Here is a 20,253-nt window from a genome sequence, read left to right as displayed (position 1 = left end):
CATGTGGGATCTTCTCGGACCAGGGCACGAACCTGTGTCCCCTCCTTTGGCAGGTGGACTCTCAACTACTGCGCCACCAGGGAAGCCCACTTGAGAAATTTTAACAGAAATTTTTGATTTCACCAAGTGGCAGGTAGGAAGGGAGGGAAGGAAAAGGAGATGAGGTAGGTCCAGACCTGCTATTTCCTCTTTTGATGGTGTCTGACTGACCTGTATGTCACTGGAGTTGGGGGATAGCGCTGTCCTATGTTTTATGAAGGTTGTGTCCTTTCTTCTCAGAGACCACGTGAAAGCAATGGAGGAAAGAAAATTACTTCATAGTTTTTTGGCTACGTCACAGAAAGGACTGCCACCTAGGAGAATGAAAGACAGTTACATTGAAGTTCTCTTACCTTTGGGCAGTCAGCCTGAATTACGAGAGAAATATTTGACTGTTCAAAACACTGTGAGGTAACACGGCACTATTTCTGTTTGTGTCATTTGTTTTTATTTTATTTCCTTTATTACAACTTTGAGATATAATTCACACATCATACTGTTCACTTATTTAAAGTGTGTGGTTCTCTGGTTTTTCGTATATTTAGAGAGTTGTGCTACCATCACCATAATCAATTTTAGTAGATATTTATCACCCCATAGTGTTATTTTTTTTTAAGGGTGATCATTATGATTTTCATTTCATCACAGTTTTCTTTATTTCACAGGTTTGGCAGGATTCTTGAGGATCTTGACAGCTTAGGAGGTACTGATATTTTAGTATTTTTAAACTGGTACTTACAGTAATACATTGAATCCTCTGGCTGGAAAGGGTCTTTTTTTTTTTAACACCTTTATTGGAGTATAATTGCTTTACAATGGTGTGTTAGTTTCTGCTTTACAACAGAGTGAATCAGTTATACGTATACATGTGTTCCCATATCTCTTCCCTCTTGTGTCTCCCTCCCTCCCACCCTCCCTATCCCACCCCTCTAGGTGGTCACAAAGCACCGAGCTGATCTCCCTGTGCTATGCGGCTGCTTCTCTCTAGCTATTTTACATTTGGTAGTGTATGTCCATGCCATTCTCTCACTTCGTCCCAGTTTCCCTGGACAGGGTCTTTTTATTCTTTAACTTGCACAGATGAAGATATTCTAAACGGCCAGAAAAAGAAGGGCATCTACTACTTCTGAATTGTCATTATTTAATTAAATTTACTGAAAAGTTGCAGAGTACAAAGAGTTCTCCCCTGAATCATGTGAGAGTACGTTGCTGACATGAGGTACATCACCCCCAAATATTTTCACATGTATTTCCTACAAACAAGGACATTCTCCTTCATAACCATAATATAACCCTCAAAATCAATAAATTAACACTGATATTTAGACAGTCTAATCGTCAGACCCCATTCAACTTTGGCCAGAGGTCCTTTATAGCAGAAGGATCCAGTTCTGGATCCAGTTCTGAATCACGTGTTGCATTTAGTTGTTGTGTCAGGGATAGTTCCTCAGTCTTTCCCTGACTTTAATGACCTTGATACTTTTGAAGGTTATGGCCCATTTCTTTTGTGGAATTTCTCCCAATTCGGGTATGTTTGATGCTTCCGCAAAGTTAGATTTGGGACATGCATCTTTGGCAGGAGTGTCCACAGAAGGGATGCTGTGTTTTTATTGGCATCTTAGCAGGTAGTGCATGATTCTAATTTGTCCCATTACTGTGATGTTAACTTTGATTCTTTGATGAAGGTGGTGTCTGCCAGGCTTCTTTGCTGTAAAGTTACTCTTTTCCCCTTTGTTTTGTTTTTTTTTTTGTGGTACGCGGGGCCTCTCACCGTTGTGGCCTCTCCCGCTGCGGAGCACAGGCTCCGGACGCGCAGGGTCAGTGGCCATGGCTCACGGGCCCAGCCGCTCCGCGGCATGCGGGATCCTCCCGGACCGGGGCGCGAACCTGCGTCCCCTGCATCGGCAGGCAGACTAACAACCACTGCGCCACCAGGGAAGCCCCTCTCCTTTGTAATTAATAAGTACCTTGTCGGGAGGTACTTTGAGACCTTGTAAATATCCCATTCTTCATTAGACTTGTATCAATTACTTTAAAATCAGTATGGACTCAGGGATTCCTATTTTCCTGAATGGATTATAATATATTTCTATCATCTGTTTTGATGCTCAACTTGTCCTAGGACTGCCCTTCATTCTTCACGCTGGCTTCTGTGGATTTTTTTGGCTGTGTCCCCATCATTCTTTGAGCACTTCCTCACTTTCTGGTGCAACATTTCTAGGCTCATTTGTACTTTCCCTGCCCCAGTCCTGGAATCAGCCAAATCTCTGAGGAGCCCTGGATTTTTTTTTTTTTTTTTTTTTTTTTTTGTGCTAGGCGGGCCCTCTCACTGCCGTGGCCTCTCCCGTTGCGGAGCACTGGCTCCGGACGCGCAGGCTCAGCGGCCATGGCTCACGGGCCCAGCCGCTCCGCGGCATGTGGGATCCTCCCGGACCGGGGCACGAACCCGTGTCCCCTGCATCGGCAGGCGGACTCTCAACCACTGCGCCACCAGGGAAGCCCCCTGATTCTTTTTAATGGAGAATAATATTTAGAAATTAAGATCTGGTTGCTGGGAGTTGTCATTGTTGCTGGGGTATCACTGTTCCTCTGTGCTTTCAGTGGATGAGCTGGGGAATATATGCACGTACATGTACATTTACATCTATACCTGCCTGCCTGTATGTGTATTCCTTCCTTCCTTCCTTTCTCCCTCCCTCCCTTCCTTCCTCCCTCCCTGTCTCTCCCTCCTTACCTATCTACCTACCTGTCTGTCCGTCTATCTATCTATCTGTCTATCTATCGGAACCCTGGGTTCATACTGATAGTTCCAATTCTAATTCAACCACTGGTTCATTCTTAATTCCTCCCTTTTCACATTTGTCATTCCCTTCTCCAGCTGGCTCCATTATCTGTAGTACATTTACTTATTTGATCAGATCCCCTGTATGTAGCCCATTTCATATTGCCGCCACCGCGAAACCCTCATGGACGCTCTCGTCAGCTCAGTGGAATTCAGGTCTCCCTCCTCATTGTGCTCGGGCTGCGGCATGCTGGGCCATCGCTCTCATTGCCTGCCTCCCTGCGTGTCTTCCTGACCCCTCTTGGGCTTCAGCACCCGACGCTGCGCTATCTATCTTGCTTGCTCCTACGTAATGGCTTTTGGACTGAACTGTTGGGAAAGGTTTTAAAAAAAGGCTCTAACAATCTTTAAAATAGAGACACAAATCCATTGCTAGGCTTACGGCTAGCTACGTTTTTCTTCAGATTAAATAAACCTGCTTTAAAATTATTATCGGCCTTTTAAAAAAAATCACACACACACACACACACACACACACACACACACACACACTCACTTCGGTTTACTTAGGTGTCCCTAAATATACAAACTCCCCTGCCAGTACCCTGTTTTTCTTCATCACCTCCTGTTGATGAAAAAAAGGCTCTAACAATCTTTAAAATAGAGACACAAATCCATTGCTAGGCTTACGGCTAGCTACGTTTTTCTTCAGATTAAATAAACCTGCTTTAAAATTATTATCGGCCTTTTAAAAAAAATCACACACACACACACACACACACACACACACACACACACACACACACACACACACACACACACACACACACACACACACTCACTTCGGTTTACTTAGGTGTCCCTAAATATACAAACTCCCCTGCCAGTACCCTGTTTTTCTTCATCACCTCCTGTTGATGGCCAGTCCCTTTCACCTATTCACTTGATTCTATTCCTTCCATTTCTTCAAGGAACTTGCCTTATCACGTACCCTGAAGATATCTCCCTCATATCTCAAGCCTTTTCTCAACCTCACTTTTCCCTTAACTTCTAAACATATTCAAGGTTCTTGCATCTTACAATGAAAAATCGGTAAAATCTCCTTCCCTTATAACACTCCCCAGTTTCCTTTGTCTCTCACTTTAGAGCTTCTGCTTCTCCATGCCATTGAGCTGATTGTGCCAAACTCTCCATTGTCCCCCTTACTGTGTGATCTCATGGGTGCTTCTCAGGGTTTACCTGATGCTTTTGAAGCTCCTAATGATGTTGAACTCACCCTTGGGCTTCGGTGACATTTCCTCCTGCCTCTCAGGCTGCTACTTCCCAGTCTCCTTTGTAGAGTCCTCTTTCTCTGTTGATCCTTGAAGTGTCGCCTATCTTCAGGGTTCTGTCTGCTTCCCTTTTTGTTGTTGGAATCTGCACTCTCTCTATAAATAATCTTCAGTCCCAGTGCTTCACTTGCTCTCAGTATGTGGAATACTTAAGAAGCTCCATTTCCTGGCCTGCTTTGTGAGTTGCAGACCAGTTTGTCCTCCTGCCTACTGGCCATCTTCATTTGGATGTGCCGTGGACTTCTCAAATTCAACATGTTGAGAACAGTCCATTCTGCTCTTCCTGTGCTGTATTCTCTTTCTCAGTGAATGGTACACCATCTTCACTCATGCAGGTTAGAAACCTGAGTTAATTCAAGTCTTGTCAAGCCTGCCTTCTTCTTAGCTCTTGGATCTTTTCTCTTGTCTTCATTTCCACTAATGCTGTGGAAGGTCAAACACTTAGGATTTCTTTTCTGGGTACCACAAGTTTTTTGAATGGAGTTTCTTGCCTTTAGCCCCTCATCTCCCCAGTACACCCTTTAGCAGGTGCATGGATGAAAGGGTTTATTGTTACTCAACAAATATTTATTGAGCACAGACCCTGTCCTGAGGGTTGATGATAAAAAATTTGTTTTTAATAAATTTATTTATTCTTTTATTTTTGGCTGCATTGGGTCTTCATTGCCGCGCATGGGCTTCCTCTAGTAGCGGCGAGCAGGGACTACTCTTTGTTGAGGTGTGCGGGCTTCCCATTGGGGTGGCTTCTCTTGTTGCGGAGCACGGACTCTAGGCATGTGGGCTTCAGTAGTTGTGGCACGCAGGCTCAGTAGTTGTGGCTCGCGGGCTCTAGAGCGCAGGCTCAGTAGTTGTGGTGCACGGGCTTAGTTGCTCCATGGCATGTGGGATCTTCCCAGACCAGAGCTCGAACCCGTGTCCCCTGCTTTGGCAGGAGGATGCTTAACCACTATGCCACCAGGGAAGTCCCGATGATACAAATTTGAATGAATCATAGGGCAAGCAGGGAGACCACTAAAGAAGTACAGTACAATTTTAAATGAGTTGATATTTGTAAGGTACATAGAACCATGCTTTGCACCTTTAAATGCTTGTTAAAATATGGAAAGTGCACAGATAACCACAGGGTGGTGTAGGAGCTGAGGGTGATATAGGGAAGGAGGGAGAACTCTGAGCCAAATTATAGCCTCATGATTAGGAAAGAGTCAAGAGGAAAACAGGTAGCTGGGCCCTTGTGATTTGTTTCTCTTTTTTGAAGATGTCTGATGCTGTCAGACTCACGTGCTGGGGTCCTTTTCTGATTTAGGCACCGTGTCTCTGTTGAGTGGTAATAAGCCACCTTGTGGGCCTGGGCTTTGGGCTTCAGTTTCCTCACCAAATCTAAAATTGAACAGAGAGTCAGAGTAGAGGATTCCCAGATCTCTTCAATGTGTAAAAAAGTCTTTGGTTCTAGAAAAAGACCACTAGTGGAATATGGAGGATTGGGTTTTCAAAACCAGATAAGACTTTTTATGGATTTCAGGGAGTAAATTGCGAATGTTAAAAAATAATTTTGCTTTTCTTTTATCTGGTTCTCTTCTATTTTCCTACAGTTCTTATTTGCTACATGCACAACAAAATTCATTCAGCTAAGATGTCTCCTTTATCGATAGTTACAGCCCTGGTGGACAGGATTGGTAAGTGATATTATTTTCTAGACATACTTAGAATTTTTAGTAATTACAAAATATTATTGAGATTAGAGGGAATGTTTTCCTTTTATGGGGGAATTTTTATGTATATATGTACATATGAAAATGTCTAGATTGCAATATACCGAGATATTTATTATAATTATCTTTGGGTAGAAGAGTTTTGCATGTTTCCAGTTTTATTTTTTATATTCTTTGTATTTTCTAATTTTTCAAAAATTATTTTTGAAAAATTATTTTTAGTTTTGAAGACAAAAAGGAAATATAGTGGAATTTGCCAAAATTTCAAATGAAATTGTCCATTTACAGTATAGAACATTCGGAGTATGGTTTGGGCTCAGGTTGATTTTTCTGTTTTGTAGATATGTGTAAGAAGAGCTTAAGCCCAGAACAGGACATCAAGTTCAGTGGCCATGTTAGTTGGGTTGGGAAGACGTCCATGGAAGTGAAGATGCATATGTTCCAGGTGTGTCTGTGCCCGAAGACTGCCCCCTTGTTCCAATACCACCAGCTAGTCTCAGTGAAAGAAAAGCTTATTCACCTGTCTATCCATAGACAGATATATAGTTCACCCATTTATAGAAAAACAGTTCAAGTTCACGTCATACAGATGGTGTGTTATTAATATCCTCCTCCTGGACAAAGACTGACACATAATTTGGTATTTATGCTTACTGTTTATTACTTTGAAATCATATACAGCTCCATGTTAAGGTACTTGTTTCTAGTTTTGCCCCAGAAAATTTCCCTACAGTCTGAGTTCTGTTAAGCATGAATGGGATTGGTGACTGTTAGTTCCCTAGGGCTGCTGTAGCAAAGTACCACAAACCATGTGGCTTAAAACAACAGAAATTGTCATAACAATTGGGAGGCTAGAAATCCAAAATCAAGGTCTCAATAGGACCATGCTCTATCTAAAACCTGTAGGGGAGAAGCCTTCCGTGCAGCAAGGGTTTGCTGGCCCTTTGGCATTCCTTGGCTTGTAGTTGTAACACTTCAATCTCTTCCTTCTTCATCACATAGCATTTTTCCCTTGTGTGTCTGTGTCTCGTCTCTTCTTCTATTTATTTATTTATTTATTTACTGGCTGCTTTGGGTCTTCGTTGCTGCATGTGGGCTTTCTCTAGTTGGGGCGAGCGGGGGGCTACTCTTTGTTGGCAGTGCGTGGGCTTCTCATTGTGGTGGCTTCTCTTGTTGCAGAGCATGGGCTCTAGGCGTGCGGGCTTCAGTAGTTGCAGCCTGTGGGCTCAGTAGATGAGGCATGCGGGCCCCTAGAGTGCATGGGCTTCAGTAGTTGTGGAGCGTGGGCTCAGTAGTTGCAGCACACAGGCTCAGTAGCTATGGCTTGCGGGCTCTAGAGCGCAGGCTCAGTAGTTGTGGCGCACGGGCTTAGTTGCTCTGCGGCATGTGGGATCTTCCCGGACCAGGAATCGAAACTGTGCCCCCTGCATGGGCAGGCAGATTCTTAATCACTGCGCCACCAGGGGAGTCCTCTTCTCTTCTTATAAGGACATCAGTGATACTGGATTAAGGGCCCACCTACTCCAGTGTGACCTCATCTTAGCTGATTACATCTGCAGCAACACTATGTCCAAATAAAATCACGTGCACAGGTACTGAGGGTTAGGACGTCAACATATCTTGTTGGGGGACACAGTTCAACCCATAACAGTCACTGAGATTACTACAGCAGTTGGGAACAGCCTCTCTAATGAGCAAAACTCAGGATAGCTATTATAAAGAAATGAAGAAATTTGTCAAGAAAAAGTACCTCAAAGAGGATAATAGTACAGATAATTAGATAAATTATCTAATTATCTGTACTATTATTAGTACAGATAATTAGATAATTAGATAAAAAGATAAATAATTCAGAGTATGTTCAAGATTTCATTGTGAAAACTCACTTAAGAGTGACTTATTCAGTTATGTCAGGGTATTCAGTGGATCTCAGATACATTTTTTTCTATTATGGAATTATGAAGCGTTTCACGTTTTGGAAAAAGCCTGAAGGTTGCTCTGCCGTAATTAAAGTTATTTGTCAAAATAGGTAAGTAGTTTTTTATTTCATGCTGTATGTAAACAGTTGAATTTTTTAACTTCCATGTTGCTGTAACTGACGGTAATATTGCCTTTTTTTTTTTTTTTTTTTTTGTGGTACGCGGGCCTCTCCCTGTTGTGGCCTCTCCCGTTGCGGAGCACAGGCTCCGGACGCGCAGGCTCAGCGGCCACGGCTCACGGGCCCAGCCGCTCCGCGGCATGTGGGATCCTCCCGGACCGGGGCACGAACCCGTGTCCCCTGCATCGGCAGGCGGACTCCCAACCACTGCACCACCAGGGAAGCCCTGCTTTTAAAGCAAATATTGTAAAGTTGTTGGGGATGCTGCTCTGATTTGTTTGCACCCTCTTTTAATCTTCATGGTTGATGCACGGTGGATTCCTGGCATAAGACCTGCTTTCTAGGGAATCTTGGACAAAAAGGTTGAAAAAGAGATACAGGAACTATTGGGAAGAGAGAGCCAATGAAAATCAGTGTCAGAGAAGTACAGACTTTTGTTTTAAATTTGCATTTTTCATTGGCCATTTTGATTAATAACTCACGGCTTGAGTGATCCTTTATTCCAGAGAGGGAGCTTGGCAATAGGTACCCTGCCTCTGGTTTGGCTGAAATATAAGTTCAAATCCCAGCTCTGCTGCTTATTAGCCATGTGACTGTGGGCAAATTTCTTGCCTTCTCTGAGATTCTGTTTTGTTATCACAGTAACCACTAATCAAATGTCGGCAATTATATTACTTTATCATCATTACTATGGAGGTGGTCCCAGATCTCTTCTAGGCTTGACCGTCAGACTTGCCTTTTGGGGTTCCTGTTAGATCTCTCTTCCGAGCGTGCTCTCGCTACCTCAAGTCCAGTGTGTTCCAAACTGAGTGCATCAGCTTCCTTTCCAATTCTGACCCTCCTCCGGTTTCCCCTTTGCCACCCTCCCATTTCTCCCAGCTCCAAACCTTTGTGAAAGCTTTAATGTTTTTCCCTTTCCTGTGCAGCCTTTTGCCAAGTCTTGCGAATTCATCACCCACAGCTACTCACCAGAGTCCTTTCTTCCCCTTCCCCTTGGCCTCTGTGTTTCATTCAAGCCCTCACTGCCTCTTGTGTGAGTACTTTAGCTATCTTTTAATTACTCTGCCTGCCTCTCGTCTGTTCTCTCTCTGTTAATTTTACACATTTCTTCCAGATACATCTTCCAAAGCCGATCTTCAGTCACATCTCTTCCCTTCTCCCAACCCTTCCGTGACCATTATCTGTGGATCAAAGTCTAAATTGCTTTGACTAGTTAGGATCTAAGGTGCTCCCTAAACTAGCACCAACCTACCTTTGCAGCTGTATTCCCTCCAACTTACCATTCACACACCTTCTTGGAGCGCACAGCTGGAGACCTTGAGCGTCCTAAGACTAGAGAGTTGTTCACCTTGCATCCCCGATGCTCAGCACTGGTGGACGTTCATTGTAATACACTGGAACGTAAACAGTAGGTGAGCGGATGAGCATCCTCGCGCACACTTTTCCCTTTGCCGGGCTTCCTTGGGCTCTGGCTCTGCATATCCGTATTCCACCTGTGCTTCTGGGTCACTTCATGCTCAAAACCTTCCCTGATCTTTTCAGCTCATAGACAATTGACCTTGTCTCCTGGTACCTGCTGTCCTCTGCCCTGCAGAACTGTGTATGAATGTCTTTTCTCTTCCGCTCGACTATGTGCGCCTCAACAACAGGATCCGGGTGTGAGTCACCTCGCCCACTTCTGACGGCGTTCATTTAACTTTGACTTAGCAGTGATTTATGGAGTGCCCCGTCTGTGCTCGGCGTACAGCAGTGAGCAGAACAGAGAAAGGGAGACAGACACATACGTAAATGATTATGACATAGTAAATTATTACGCACTAGTTCTCAACAGGGACACTATTGGCATTGTATGTGGGAAAATTCTTTGTTCTGCAGGAACGTCCCCTGCCTTGTGAGCTGTTTAGCTCTTTGGTTACCCCTCGCTGCGCTAGTAATGTCCCCCAGCTCACGTGAGAGCCGTCATCTGCGCTGCACATTTCCAGATGCCCTCCGGGGGGTGACATCTTCCTCGCTTATGTTGAGAACCGCTGTCAGGAGAGGACTTTGTTTCCACATAGGTGGCAAACAAGGGAGGGAGTGATGAACTGTGGCTGGGGAGTAGGGCTGGGGCCGGGGAGGGGAGGAGCGTCTTGAGGAACCCGGCCCTGAGGAAGGCATCTGGCAGAGGCGTGGAGGGGAGGCGGTCAGGTGACAAAATGGGACATTTCAGGACCTCCAGGTTGTTAGCTGTGGCTAGAGAAAGGAGTGCAGGCATGCCGGGAGTGTTGGGTGAACAACTAGAGTGGAATCTGGGCTCCGTGGTGGAGGCTTTACATAGAACGCCAGCAGGCGTATACCAGATGCTGGGGTAAAGGAGGACCTCTTGCAAGGTTTGAACAGGACAGGGACATAGTAAGATTGGTGAGACTCTTCTGAAAGTCGAGGGGGAAGGCTCATAACGGCCTGAACAGGTAGTGGTGTTGAGGACTAGTGGTGTGTTTGTCGAGGATGGAACCAGCTGTACCCCCAGGTTACGATATGACTTGATGATATGACTCTCCTGGAAGTATAGACTTCTAGGGAGAAAAAAAAACCTTAAAATGTCAGTGGCCTCTGCATTGTAAATATTTAGCTTAATCCACGGAATTCTCATTGATCTTACCCCTTCTTGGAAGCCCCTGTGCCAGGCTAAGGAAACAAACACATCCTGGTAGTTGGCACACTCAAGTTCCCTGAAAATACAAATGTCTGGGAGAGCGATGGGAGGTCCGCCTGGCTGTGTGTGCCTTTGGGAGGACAGGTAGGCCTGGAGAAAGCCGGCGTTCTGCAAGATGCAGGACGCTTAAATGATGGTGATGCACAAGGGCCCCCCGTGACCCTTACCTTTGGGTCCCAGTCACTCACAGCTCCAAGGCCCATAGTTTGTGCCCGTCTCAGCACTTCTCACACTGTGCACTGTTTGGGTTTTTGGGTGCCTCTCTCCTCCGCTAGACCACAGGCTCTTTGCCCTTGCTGCCTTTTCCCCCCTAGAGCCCAGTTGTGTGCCTGGCACCTCAGCAGATGGTGGTTAGTGAAAGCACTCATCCTGTTTTGCTAATTTCAGCCTTTCCCGAAGGCTGTGATATCAGTCAGGATTGTAGTAGGTCTTCCCAGTAAATGCATTTCTTACATCTGCATTTTCTTTCCTTTGTTCTCTAGTTACACGACAATGAATTTTCCCCTGTTTTGGATGCGACATTTGTAATGGTGGCTCGTGATTCTGAAAACAAAGGGTAATTGCGGGTTTTTCCTAATTCTTTATTTTGAAAAATATCAAAGATATGTAAAATTGAAGAGAAGACTAATAAATTTCTAGGATACCATCACCTAGACTTAAGAGTTTTAAAATTTTGCCATATTTGCTTCTTCTGTTTTTTTTTAAAGTATATTATTTTCTTTATAATAAGGCAAATCCCAGACATAATGACATTTCACCTCTAAATACTTCAGTGTAGGGCACTGCTTTAAAAATGAGGCTATTTCCTTAAATAACTACATTACCATTAGCACACCTAACAAAAATAATAGTAAGTCCTTAATATATTCTAATAGTTCATATTCACTTTTTCCCAAATATCTTTAACGACTTATTCAAATCAGGCTTCAAACAAGGTCCACATATTACATTTGATTTGTATGTCTCTTAAGTCTGTTTTTTTTTGTTAACAGCTTTATTGAGATATAATTCACGTACCATACAGTTCACCTATTGAAAGTGTACAATTTAATGGCTTTTAGTATAGTCATAGAATTGTGCAGTCTCTTCAGTCTGTTTTTTTTTTAAACCCCACATTTGTTTATTTATTTATTTTTGGCTGTGTTGGGTCTTCGTTTCTGTGCGAGGGCTTTCTCTAGTTGTGGCAAGCGGGGGGCCACTTGTCATAGCAGTGCGCGGGCTTCTCACTATCGCGGCCTCTCTTGTTGTGGAGCACAGGCTCCAGACGCGCAGGCTCAGTAGTTGTGGCTCACGGGCCTAGTTGCTCCGCGGCATGTGGGATCCTCCCAGACCAGGGCTCGAACCCGCGTTCCCTGCATTAGCAGGCAGATTCTCAACCACTGCGCCACCAGGGAAGCCCCTCTTCAGTCTGTTTTAATCTGGAATGGTTGTGTGTCCCCACTGTCCCCTTATCCTTTCATATCATTAACTGGTTGAAAGCCCAGATTGGTTGTTCTTTACAGTGTCCCACTTTCTGGATTTGTCTCATTGCTTCCTCGTGGTATTTTTTTTTTTAAACTTGTTTCACTCTCCCTAGTATTCTCTGTAAATTGAAGTTAGGTCTAAACCTTGATTAGATTTGAGTTCAGCGTATTTGGTGAGAGCACTTCGTAGGTGATGATGTCTCTGTATCTCATATTGTATCCTGTCAGGAGGTATAGATTGTCCCACTCATAGTAATGCTGAGATTAGTGTGTGGGTTCAAGTAGCGAAACACTTTAATTTTTGCCTTGTGTAGTTCCGTTTATCCTCTTATGATCAGCAATAATCTACAGGTGTAGTACAGTACAAGGTGTATCCAATGTATCCAATCTTATGAATAACTAGTTTCCCATCAGTCTTCCTCCAGTGCTTTTAATGTCCTTTGCTGATCATTGCTTTAATCATTTTCATTAGGGGATGTAAAATGATTCTCAAATTCTGTCATTTCTTTCTATATTTATTAGCTGGAGATCTGTAAAGAAGAGTTTTCCCTTATCAACGAGGGCAATTTGGTTTGTAAAGGAAAGTTAGGATCAGTGTTTCATTCTTGCTTTTATTTACACATTTACTAGCTAGTGATGACGTAGTTTTTCTACTATTTTGCTTTTTAAAAAAGTATCATTGTGCGTTCATGGATTTTAATATAGTAAATATGTTTTAATAAATTGCAGCCATTGTTCTTCCTGTTTCTCAGAGTGAACATCTTTGGTCAGTGGGAACTCCTTTAAGCTGGCTGCTGTGATAAGCTATTTTGACATTTCCTAGTTAGTCTTTGATAACTTCCTGCTCTCTGGTACAGTGAGATGTCTTGGACTCATCCTGTACATTTCCTGCCCCAGGGCTGGAATCAGCCATTTTCCCAAGGAGTCCTCAGTCTCCTTTTAGTGGGAAACTGGTATTTAGACACCAAAATCTGGGTACTAGAACTATACGTTGTTACTGGTTTGTCATGTTTCTAGGCCTTTTCAGTAGACAGGGCTTGGATGTATGTTAAAAAGCAAACAAAAAACCTCATAAATTTATACTCTCATTTCCAAGTCCAGTTTAACTGTACAGACTTTAACACTTTATCTTTTTTCTCTTACATTGGAATCTTGGTTCCCTAATGCCAGTTACACCCAAGGCATTCAGACTGGGAAAAACTGTTTAATTATGTGTGTGGGAGTGGGGTGGGGGGGAACGTTACAGGATTGCTGTTTTTACAGGATGGAGTCTAGAGGCCTGTGGGAAGTCTAATTTGTTTTAGAAACTTGAGTTAGGAGTCTGCAATGAGAAATCTCTTCTGCTGCATGGAAAGCTGTCTTGGAAACCCGACTTAAGATCAAAAAACCCCTTGGTGACTCTGATCCGAGCAAAGAATCCACCCATCTTCTCTAGCTCTTCTCACCAGCTCCAGCTGACCTGCCGCTCCTAGGGGCTGCCCTGGGGCTCCTTTTCCAGCACTGAGGGCAGGGCATTACTTAAAGCTTCTCTCCCAGCTGATGCATTCTAATTTTCCAAGCTGCCATTTCTGTACTTTTGTTTCCGTTTTTCTTTCATCCAACCTTTGGATTCTACCACAGTGAAGTACTATCCCTTTCTCAGTGTTTCATTTTGGAAAATTTCACATCTACAGAAATGTAGAAAGAATAATGCAATGAGCACCCATATGCCCTTCACCTAAATTCTCGAATTAACATTTTACCACATTTGCCTTACTCTTGTCCTTTCTCAATAAGTACAAACGTATATACTTTTTCCCCTGGAACTGTTTCAAAGTAAGTTTGAGACTACTTTACCCTAATTCAGCATGTATCTCCTAAGAATAAGGCCATTCTCCTACATAACCTCAGTGCCTTTATTATATCCAAGAAATTTATCGGTGATACAATTATATTATCTAATATATGATTCATATTCAAACTTTGCCAATTGTCCCTAAAATATTATTTATAACCTTTTCCCCTGAGTCAGGGTCTGATTAAGGACCGTATATTATATGCGGTAATCACTTTTTACAATTTTTTATTGAAGTCTAGTTGATTTACAATGTTGTGTCAGTTTCAGGTGTACAGCATAGTGATTCAGTTATATATCTATATCAGTATCTATATCTATACCTATTTTCTTTTTCAGATTCTTTTCCCATATAGGTTATTACAAAATATTGAGTATAGTTCCTTATGTTATACAGTAGTTCCTCGTTGGTTATTTATTTTATATATAGCAGCGTGTATATTTTAATCCCAAACCCCCAATTTATTCCTCCCCAGTTTCCCCTGTGGTAACCAGAAGTTTGTATTCTATGTCTGTGAGTCTATTTCTATTTTGTAAATAAGTTCATTTGTATCATTTTTTTTAGATTCCACATATAAGCGATATCATATGATATTTGTCTTTCTCACTTTACTTAGTATGATAATCTCTAGTTGCATCTATGTTGCTGCAAATGGCATTATTTCATTCTTTTTTAAGGCTGAGTAATGTTCCATTTTGTATATATACCACATCTTCGTTATCCATTCATCTGTCGATGGACTCTTAGGTTGCTTCCATGTCTTGGTTATTGTAAATAGTGCTGCAGTGAACATTGGGGTGCATGTATCTTTTCAAATTATGGTTTTCTCCAGATATATGCTGAGTAGTGGGATTGCTGGATAATATGGTGGCTCTATTTTTAGTTTTTTAAGGAACTCCCATACTTTTTTCCATAGTGGCTGTACCAATTTACATTCCTACCAACAGTGTAGGAGGGTTCCCTTTTCTCCACACCCTCTCCAGCATTTATTATTATTATTATTTTAAAATATTTATTTATTATTTACTTATCTTGGCTGCACCAGGTCTTAGTTGCGGCATGCGTGATCTTTAGTTGTGGCATGCGGACTTCTTAGTTGCGGCATGCCTGCGGGCTCTAGTTCCCCGACCAGGGATCGAACCTGGGCCCCCTGCATTGGGAGCTCGGAGTCTTAACCACTGGACCACCAGGGAAGTCCCTCCAGCATTTATTATTTGTAGATTTTTTGATGATGGCCATTCTGACTGGTGTGAGGTGATATCTCATTGTAGTTTTGATTGGCATTTCTCTAATAATTAGTGATGTGGAGCATCTTTTTATGTGCCTTTTGGCCATCTATATGTCTTCTTTGGAGAAATGTCTATTTAGATCTTCTGCCAATTTTTTATCGGGTTTTTTGTTTATAAAATAAAGATAAAGAGCATATGACCACCAATGTCTTTCATTTCATGTTCATGTCGGAAAAAGAAGTGCCCTTGGTTTTCCCCAGAACATATGGAGGTCATTTTGTTTATTACTGTTTTTTTGATATTGAGCTGTATGAGCTGTTTGTATATTTTGGAGATTAATGCCTTGTCAGTTGCATCGTTTGCAAATATTTTCTCCCATTCTGAGGGTTATCTTTTCATTTTGTTTATGGTTTCCCTTGCTGTGCAAAAGCTTCTAAGTTTAATTAGGTCCCATTTGTTTATTTTTGTGTTTATTTCCATTACTCTAGGAGACAGATCCAAAAGATATTGCTGCGATTTATGTCAAAGAGTATCCTGTCTATGTTTTCCTCTAGGAGTTTTATAGTATTTGGTCTTACATTTAGGTCTTTAATCCACTTTGAGTTTATTTTTGTGTATGGTGTTAGAGAATGTTCTAATTTCGTTTTTTTACATGTAGCCGTCCAGTTTTCCCAGCACCACTTATTGAAGAGACTGTCTTTTCTCCATGTATATTCTTTGCCTCCTTTGTGATAGATTAATTGACCATAGGTGCATGGGTTTATTTTTGGGCCTTCTATCCTGTTCCATTGATCTATATTTCTGTTTTTGTGCCAGTACCATACTGTTTTGATGACTAGTTTTGTAGTATAGTCTGAAGTCAGGGAGCCTGATTCCTCCAGCTCTGTTTTTCTTTCTCAAGATTGCTTTGGCTATTTGGGATCTTTTGTGTTTCCATACAAGTTTAAGAATTTTTTGTTCTAGTTTTGTGAAAAATGCCATTGGTAGTTTGATAGGGATTGAATTGAATCTGTAGATTGCCTTGGGAAGACATTGACATTTTTGAAGAGTCCAGGCCGGTTGTCTTACAGAATGTTCTACAGCCTATATTTGACTGTTTCCTCATAATTAGAATCAGGTGAAACATTTTGGCAAGTGGCCATATCCTTTTACAACGTGAACTTTCTAGTGTGTAGATAAGTCTGTAACCAGAAGACTCCCCTAATTGTTCAGAGTTCTTATGTGAAGCAGTCAGTAAGTGTTACCCAAAATGAGCACCTTCAATTTTTATTAGGTAATGGCATGTCTTAAAATTTTTCTTTTCTTTTCTTCTCTTTAGGCCGGCATTTGTAAATCCACTCACCCTTGAAAGCCCAGAGGAAGAAGAGCTCTTTAGACAAGGAGAATGTATATTAATTTGTTGATAATAAGATACAATTTAAAAAGCACATTAACTGTATTGCAGAGGAGATTATTTAAGATTATGTATGGACTCCTCATACCAGTAAAGTGTCCACAGAGTCCATACTTTGAATGGTTTTTATTGATGATACAATATTAAGTGAAGTAATTTGTTTTCTCACATTTAATGAAATGGGAAATGTATCTTAATGAGATAACTGCTGGTTGGGGCTGTAGGTCAAGGTGATTATAAGTGGTCTCACACTGAGCAGACATGATTTCCATCTGAAAGCAAAAAATCACTGAAAGTGTTATGTAGCCTCAGCAGGCTTCTCTGGGATAGATGTGCAATTTCCAGTGGGCTTTTCAAAATCTGGAAATACTGCGTTTATAGGGTCTGAGGCAGCCCCGGTCGGCAGCCCAGTGCTGTAGTGTGGCCCTCCTGATCATAGCTCCTTATTGTCTCCTGTTCCAGTGAACAAGGGGACAAGGGTCGCCTTCAGCTCCATGTCATTACTGAAAATGGCTCCTACTGCTGAGGAGAGGACAACCATACATGAGATGTTTCTTAACACGCTGGATCCAAAGTAAGTTAGGACGGTGAGATTCGTGGTTGGGAAAGCATCTAAACCTTGGCCTTCTCCAGAGCTACACTTGCTTGAACATATTGGGCATTGTTTGCAAATATTTTACTTTTCAGCAGCAAAACCATGGCATTGACAGGGTTTTCTCAATCTCCATTTGTACAGGACTATAAGTTTTCGAAGTCGAGTTTTGCCTCCTAATGCAGTGTGGATGGAGAATTCAAAACTGAAGAGCTTGGATATTTGCCACCCTCAGGTATTGGAATTTAGTGAAAAATCTTCTAAACAGGATAACTTGGACTCATGACACTCATCTAAGAGTTGACACGCCTTCAAACTGACCTCTGTTCTATGGCATTGTGAATTCCTTTCTTCTACAGATTCAGATCGTCACAGGGCTTGTATTTATTAATATTTATTTTATGTCCTGTAGGAGCGGAACATTTTCAATCGAATCTTTGGTGGTTTCCTTATGAGGAGAGCATATGAACTTGGATGGGCTACTGCTTGTAACTTCGGGTGAGTTGGATTTAAGGTGGTCTTAACTCCTGAGAAGCCGTTTATACTGCCTCACTCAGTGAAACATTTTGGACCCGTCTGGATGTGTTTGGGAATATATTGTGTTTTTAAATAAATGCCACACTGGTACCAGGTGGGTTTGATCTTCATTTTAGAAGGCTCTTGCTCTGATGTTGTCACTTAGTACATTAAATGCCTGCTGAGAAAAAGGGGTGATGATACACAGAAGGGGAAAGATGATTTAGGTACTTATCTGGTCACAGTGTCATCTCTTACCATCTGGTATGGTTATTCCCTCCTTCTCTAGGTTTATTCTTTGATCATTTAAAGTTTGCTTCAGCTGATTGTCAGGAAAAAACTAGAGATCATCTGAATTTTGCAGTTGACCCTAAGTACTGTGTTTTCCCAATAGTGGTTCCCGACCATTTATAGTCACCGTGGATGATATCATGTTTCAGAAACCTGTTGAGGTTGGATCATTGCTGTTTCTTTCTTCGCAGGTAGGTGTGCGATGAGAGATGAAATACAATTTTTATTATTTGGGCCTAGAAGAGAGGTTTTTATATTCTAAAGGCACCGTTTCTCTTATGACTGCTTTCTTCCCCCTTCCTAATGCAATTAACTAACTATCGTGTCCATAATCGCTTAGGTTTGCTTTACTCAGGGAAATTACATTCAAGTCAGAGTACACAGTGAGGTGGCCTCTCTACAGGATAAAGAGCATATGACCACCAATGTCTTTCATTTCACGTTCATGTCGGAAAAAGAAGTGCCCTTGGTTTTCCCCAGAACATATGGAGGTAAGTGGCAAATGACTGCTTGTCCCTAATGAGGGGAACTTTTAAAGACATTTCTCTCCTTTTAAATTGTTGTAGGAAGTACTCTGATGCCCATCAGCCCTAGAGCATGTCTTTAGGGGATTGTGCTTTTGAGATTCTGCAGCCCTGAAGGCCAGGATGCCTTATGGCGTTCAGGTGGCCATTGCTGCTCTGCCTGCTTGGCTCTTGTCTGAAGGGCCAGTGTCAGCTGCAGGCAGCCACTGGTGGTCAGGACCGGTCCAGCCAAAGGGCCGGAGTCGAGGCACTCCCTGGCCCAGCAGCACACGCCTAGTGCCGGTTTTGAATTTTCATTGCTGTCCCAGTGTTCCCAAGTAGTTTTGAGATGTATAGTGATTTTCTTAGGTGCTGCATGTGTCTCCAGAGCTCTCTCTCTTATGTTCCAGAGTCCATGTTGTACTTAGATGGGCAGCGGCATTTCAGCTCCATGAATGCACCGGTGACCTTGAAAAAGGACTACCTCATCGAGCCCTAGGAAGACCGCGTTTGTTAAAGGCCAGTGCCCCACAGTGACACGGTGCCTGATGAAGGCCTGAGCAAGTATATTGCTCTTAGTGTTTATTCTCATCCTCCATAGAGAAGAAGGATAATTTCAGCTTTTAGGTTGATCAGAAAAGTAGAATGAGAGAATGGCTGGGTGGGGCAGAGGGGGAAAGAATTATTGAATAATAAATACTTTCAAGACAATTTAACTTGTGAACGTACCACGTTTCCTCCTGTCTACTCAGGAAATGAGGGCTGAATGCCTTTTTATGTGACTGGACACATTCTTTTCTTACACATATTGCAACCGTCAATCTACATGGTTTCCTGCCAGGGCGGCATTTGGAGGGCATTCTATAGACCTGACCTTTACTGCAATACCCTGTATTATTTAAATCCCATCAACCCTATGTGATTCCTTTGTATTTTTTTTAATGTTGGGGGTAGGAGTTTATTAATTTATTCATTTATTTTGGCTGTGTTGGGTCTTCGTTTCTGTGCGAGGGCTTTCTCTAGTTGTGGCGAGCGGGGGCCACGCTTCATCGTGGTGCGCGGGCCTCTCACTGCGGTGGCTTCTCCTGTTGCGGATCGCAGGCTCAGCAGTTGTGGCTCACGGGCCTAGTTGCTCCACGGCATGTGGGATCCTCCCAGACCAGGGCTCGAACCCGTGTCCCCTGCATTAGCAGGCAGATTCTCAACCACTGCACCACCAGGAAAGCCCTCCTTTGTATTTTTGCCTCCTTCTATTTCCCAGCTTTTGTTGTTAGCAGAGGGTAGATGAAAAGTTGTAGTAAAGGGATTCAACAAAAAACACAGCATTTGTAAGGATTTGTGGGAAGCTTTAGATCTGAAACCATACCAAGGAAACACAAAAGACCCTGAATAGCCAAAGCAATCTTGAGAAAGAAAAATGGAGCTGGAGGAATCCGGCTCCCTGACTTCAAACTATACTACAAAGCTACAGTGATCAAGATGGTTTGGTACTGGCACAAAAACAGAAATGTAGATCAATGGAACAGGATAGAAAGCCCAGAGATAAACCCACGCACATATGGTCACCTAATTTATGACAAAGGAGGCAAGAACATACAATGGAGAAAAGACTGCCTCTTCAATAAGTGGTGCTGGGAAAACTGGACAGCTACATGTAAAAGAATGAAATTAGAACACTCCCTAACACCATACACAAAAACTTCAAATGGATTAAAGACCTAAATGTAAGACCAGACACTATAAAACTCTTAGAGGAAAACATAGGAAAAACACTCTG

General features: G+C 42.5%; 1 protein-coding gene across 4 annotated transcripts in view; it reads left to right on the top strand.

The window, feature by feature from the left end:
- Positions 1-19,192, top strand: part of ACOT9 (acyl-CoA thioesterase 9) — a 28,173-nt gene extending 8,981 nt beyond the window's left edge. For all 4 annotated transcript variants that reach the window (XM_024115250.3, XM_028482251.2, XM_024115251.3 and 1 more), the window contains 12 exons: positions 280-450; positions 705-742; positions 5,742-5,825; positions 6,203-6,306; positions 11,137-11,210; positions 16,500-16,567; positions 17,037-17,148; positions 17,311-17,401; positions 17,579-17,664; positions 18,077-18,164; positions 18,314-18,464; positions 18,887-19,192. In XM_024115250.3, the coding sequence (XP_023971018.1) occupies positions 280-450; positions 705-742; positions 5,742-5,825; positions 6,203-6,306; positions 11,137-11,210; positions 16,500-16,567; positions 17,037-17,148; positions 17,311-17,401; positions 17,579-17,664; positions 18,077-18,164; positions 18,314-18,464; positions 18,887-18,975 (1,156 nt within the window). In that variant the 3' untranslated portion in view covers positions 18,976-19,192. The remainder of the gene's footprint in view (positions 1-279; positions 451-704; positions 743-5,741; positions 5,826-6,202; positions 6,307-11,136; positions 11,211-16,499; positions 16,568-17,036; positions 17,149-17,310; positions 17,402-17,578; positions 17,665-18,076; positions 18,165-18,313; positions 18,465-18,886) is intronic.
- Positions 19,193-20,253: the final 1,061 nt, after the last annotated feature.

This window comes from Physeter macrocephalus, chromosome 21, assembly GCF_002837175.3.
Source record: "Physeter macrocephalus isolate SW-GA chromosome 21, ASM283717v5, whole genome shotgun sequence".
Classification (NCBI taxonomy): Eukaryota; Metazoa; Chordata; class Mammalia; order Artiodactyla; family Physeteridae; genus Physeter; species Physeter macrocephalus.
The sequence above is the reverse complement of the archived record's forward strand: the minus strand, read 5'-3'. Positions and strand labels throughout refer to the sequence as shown.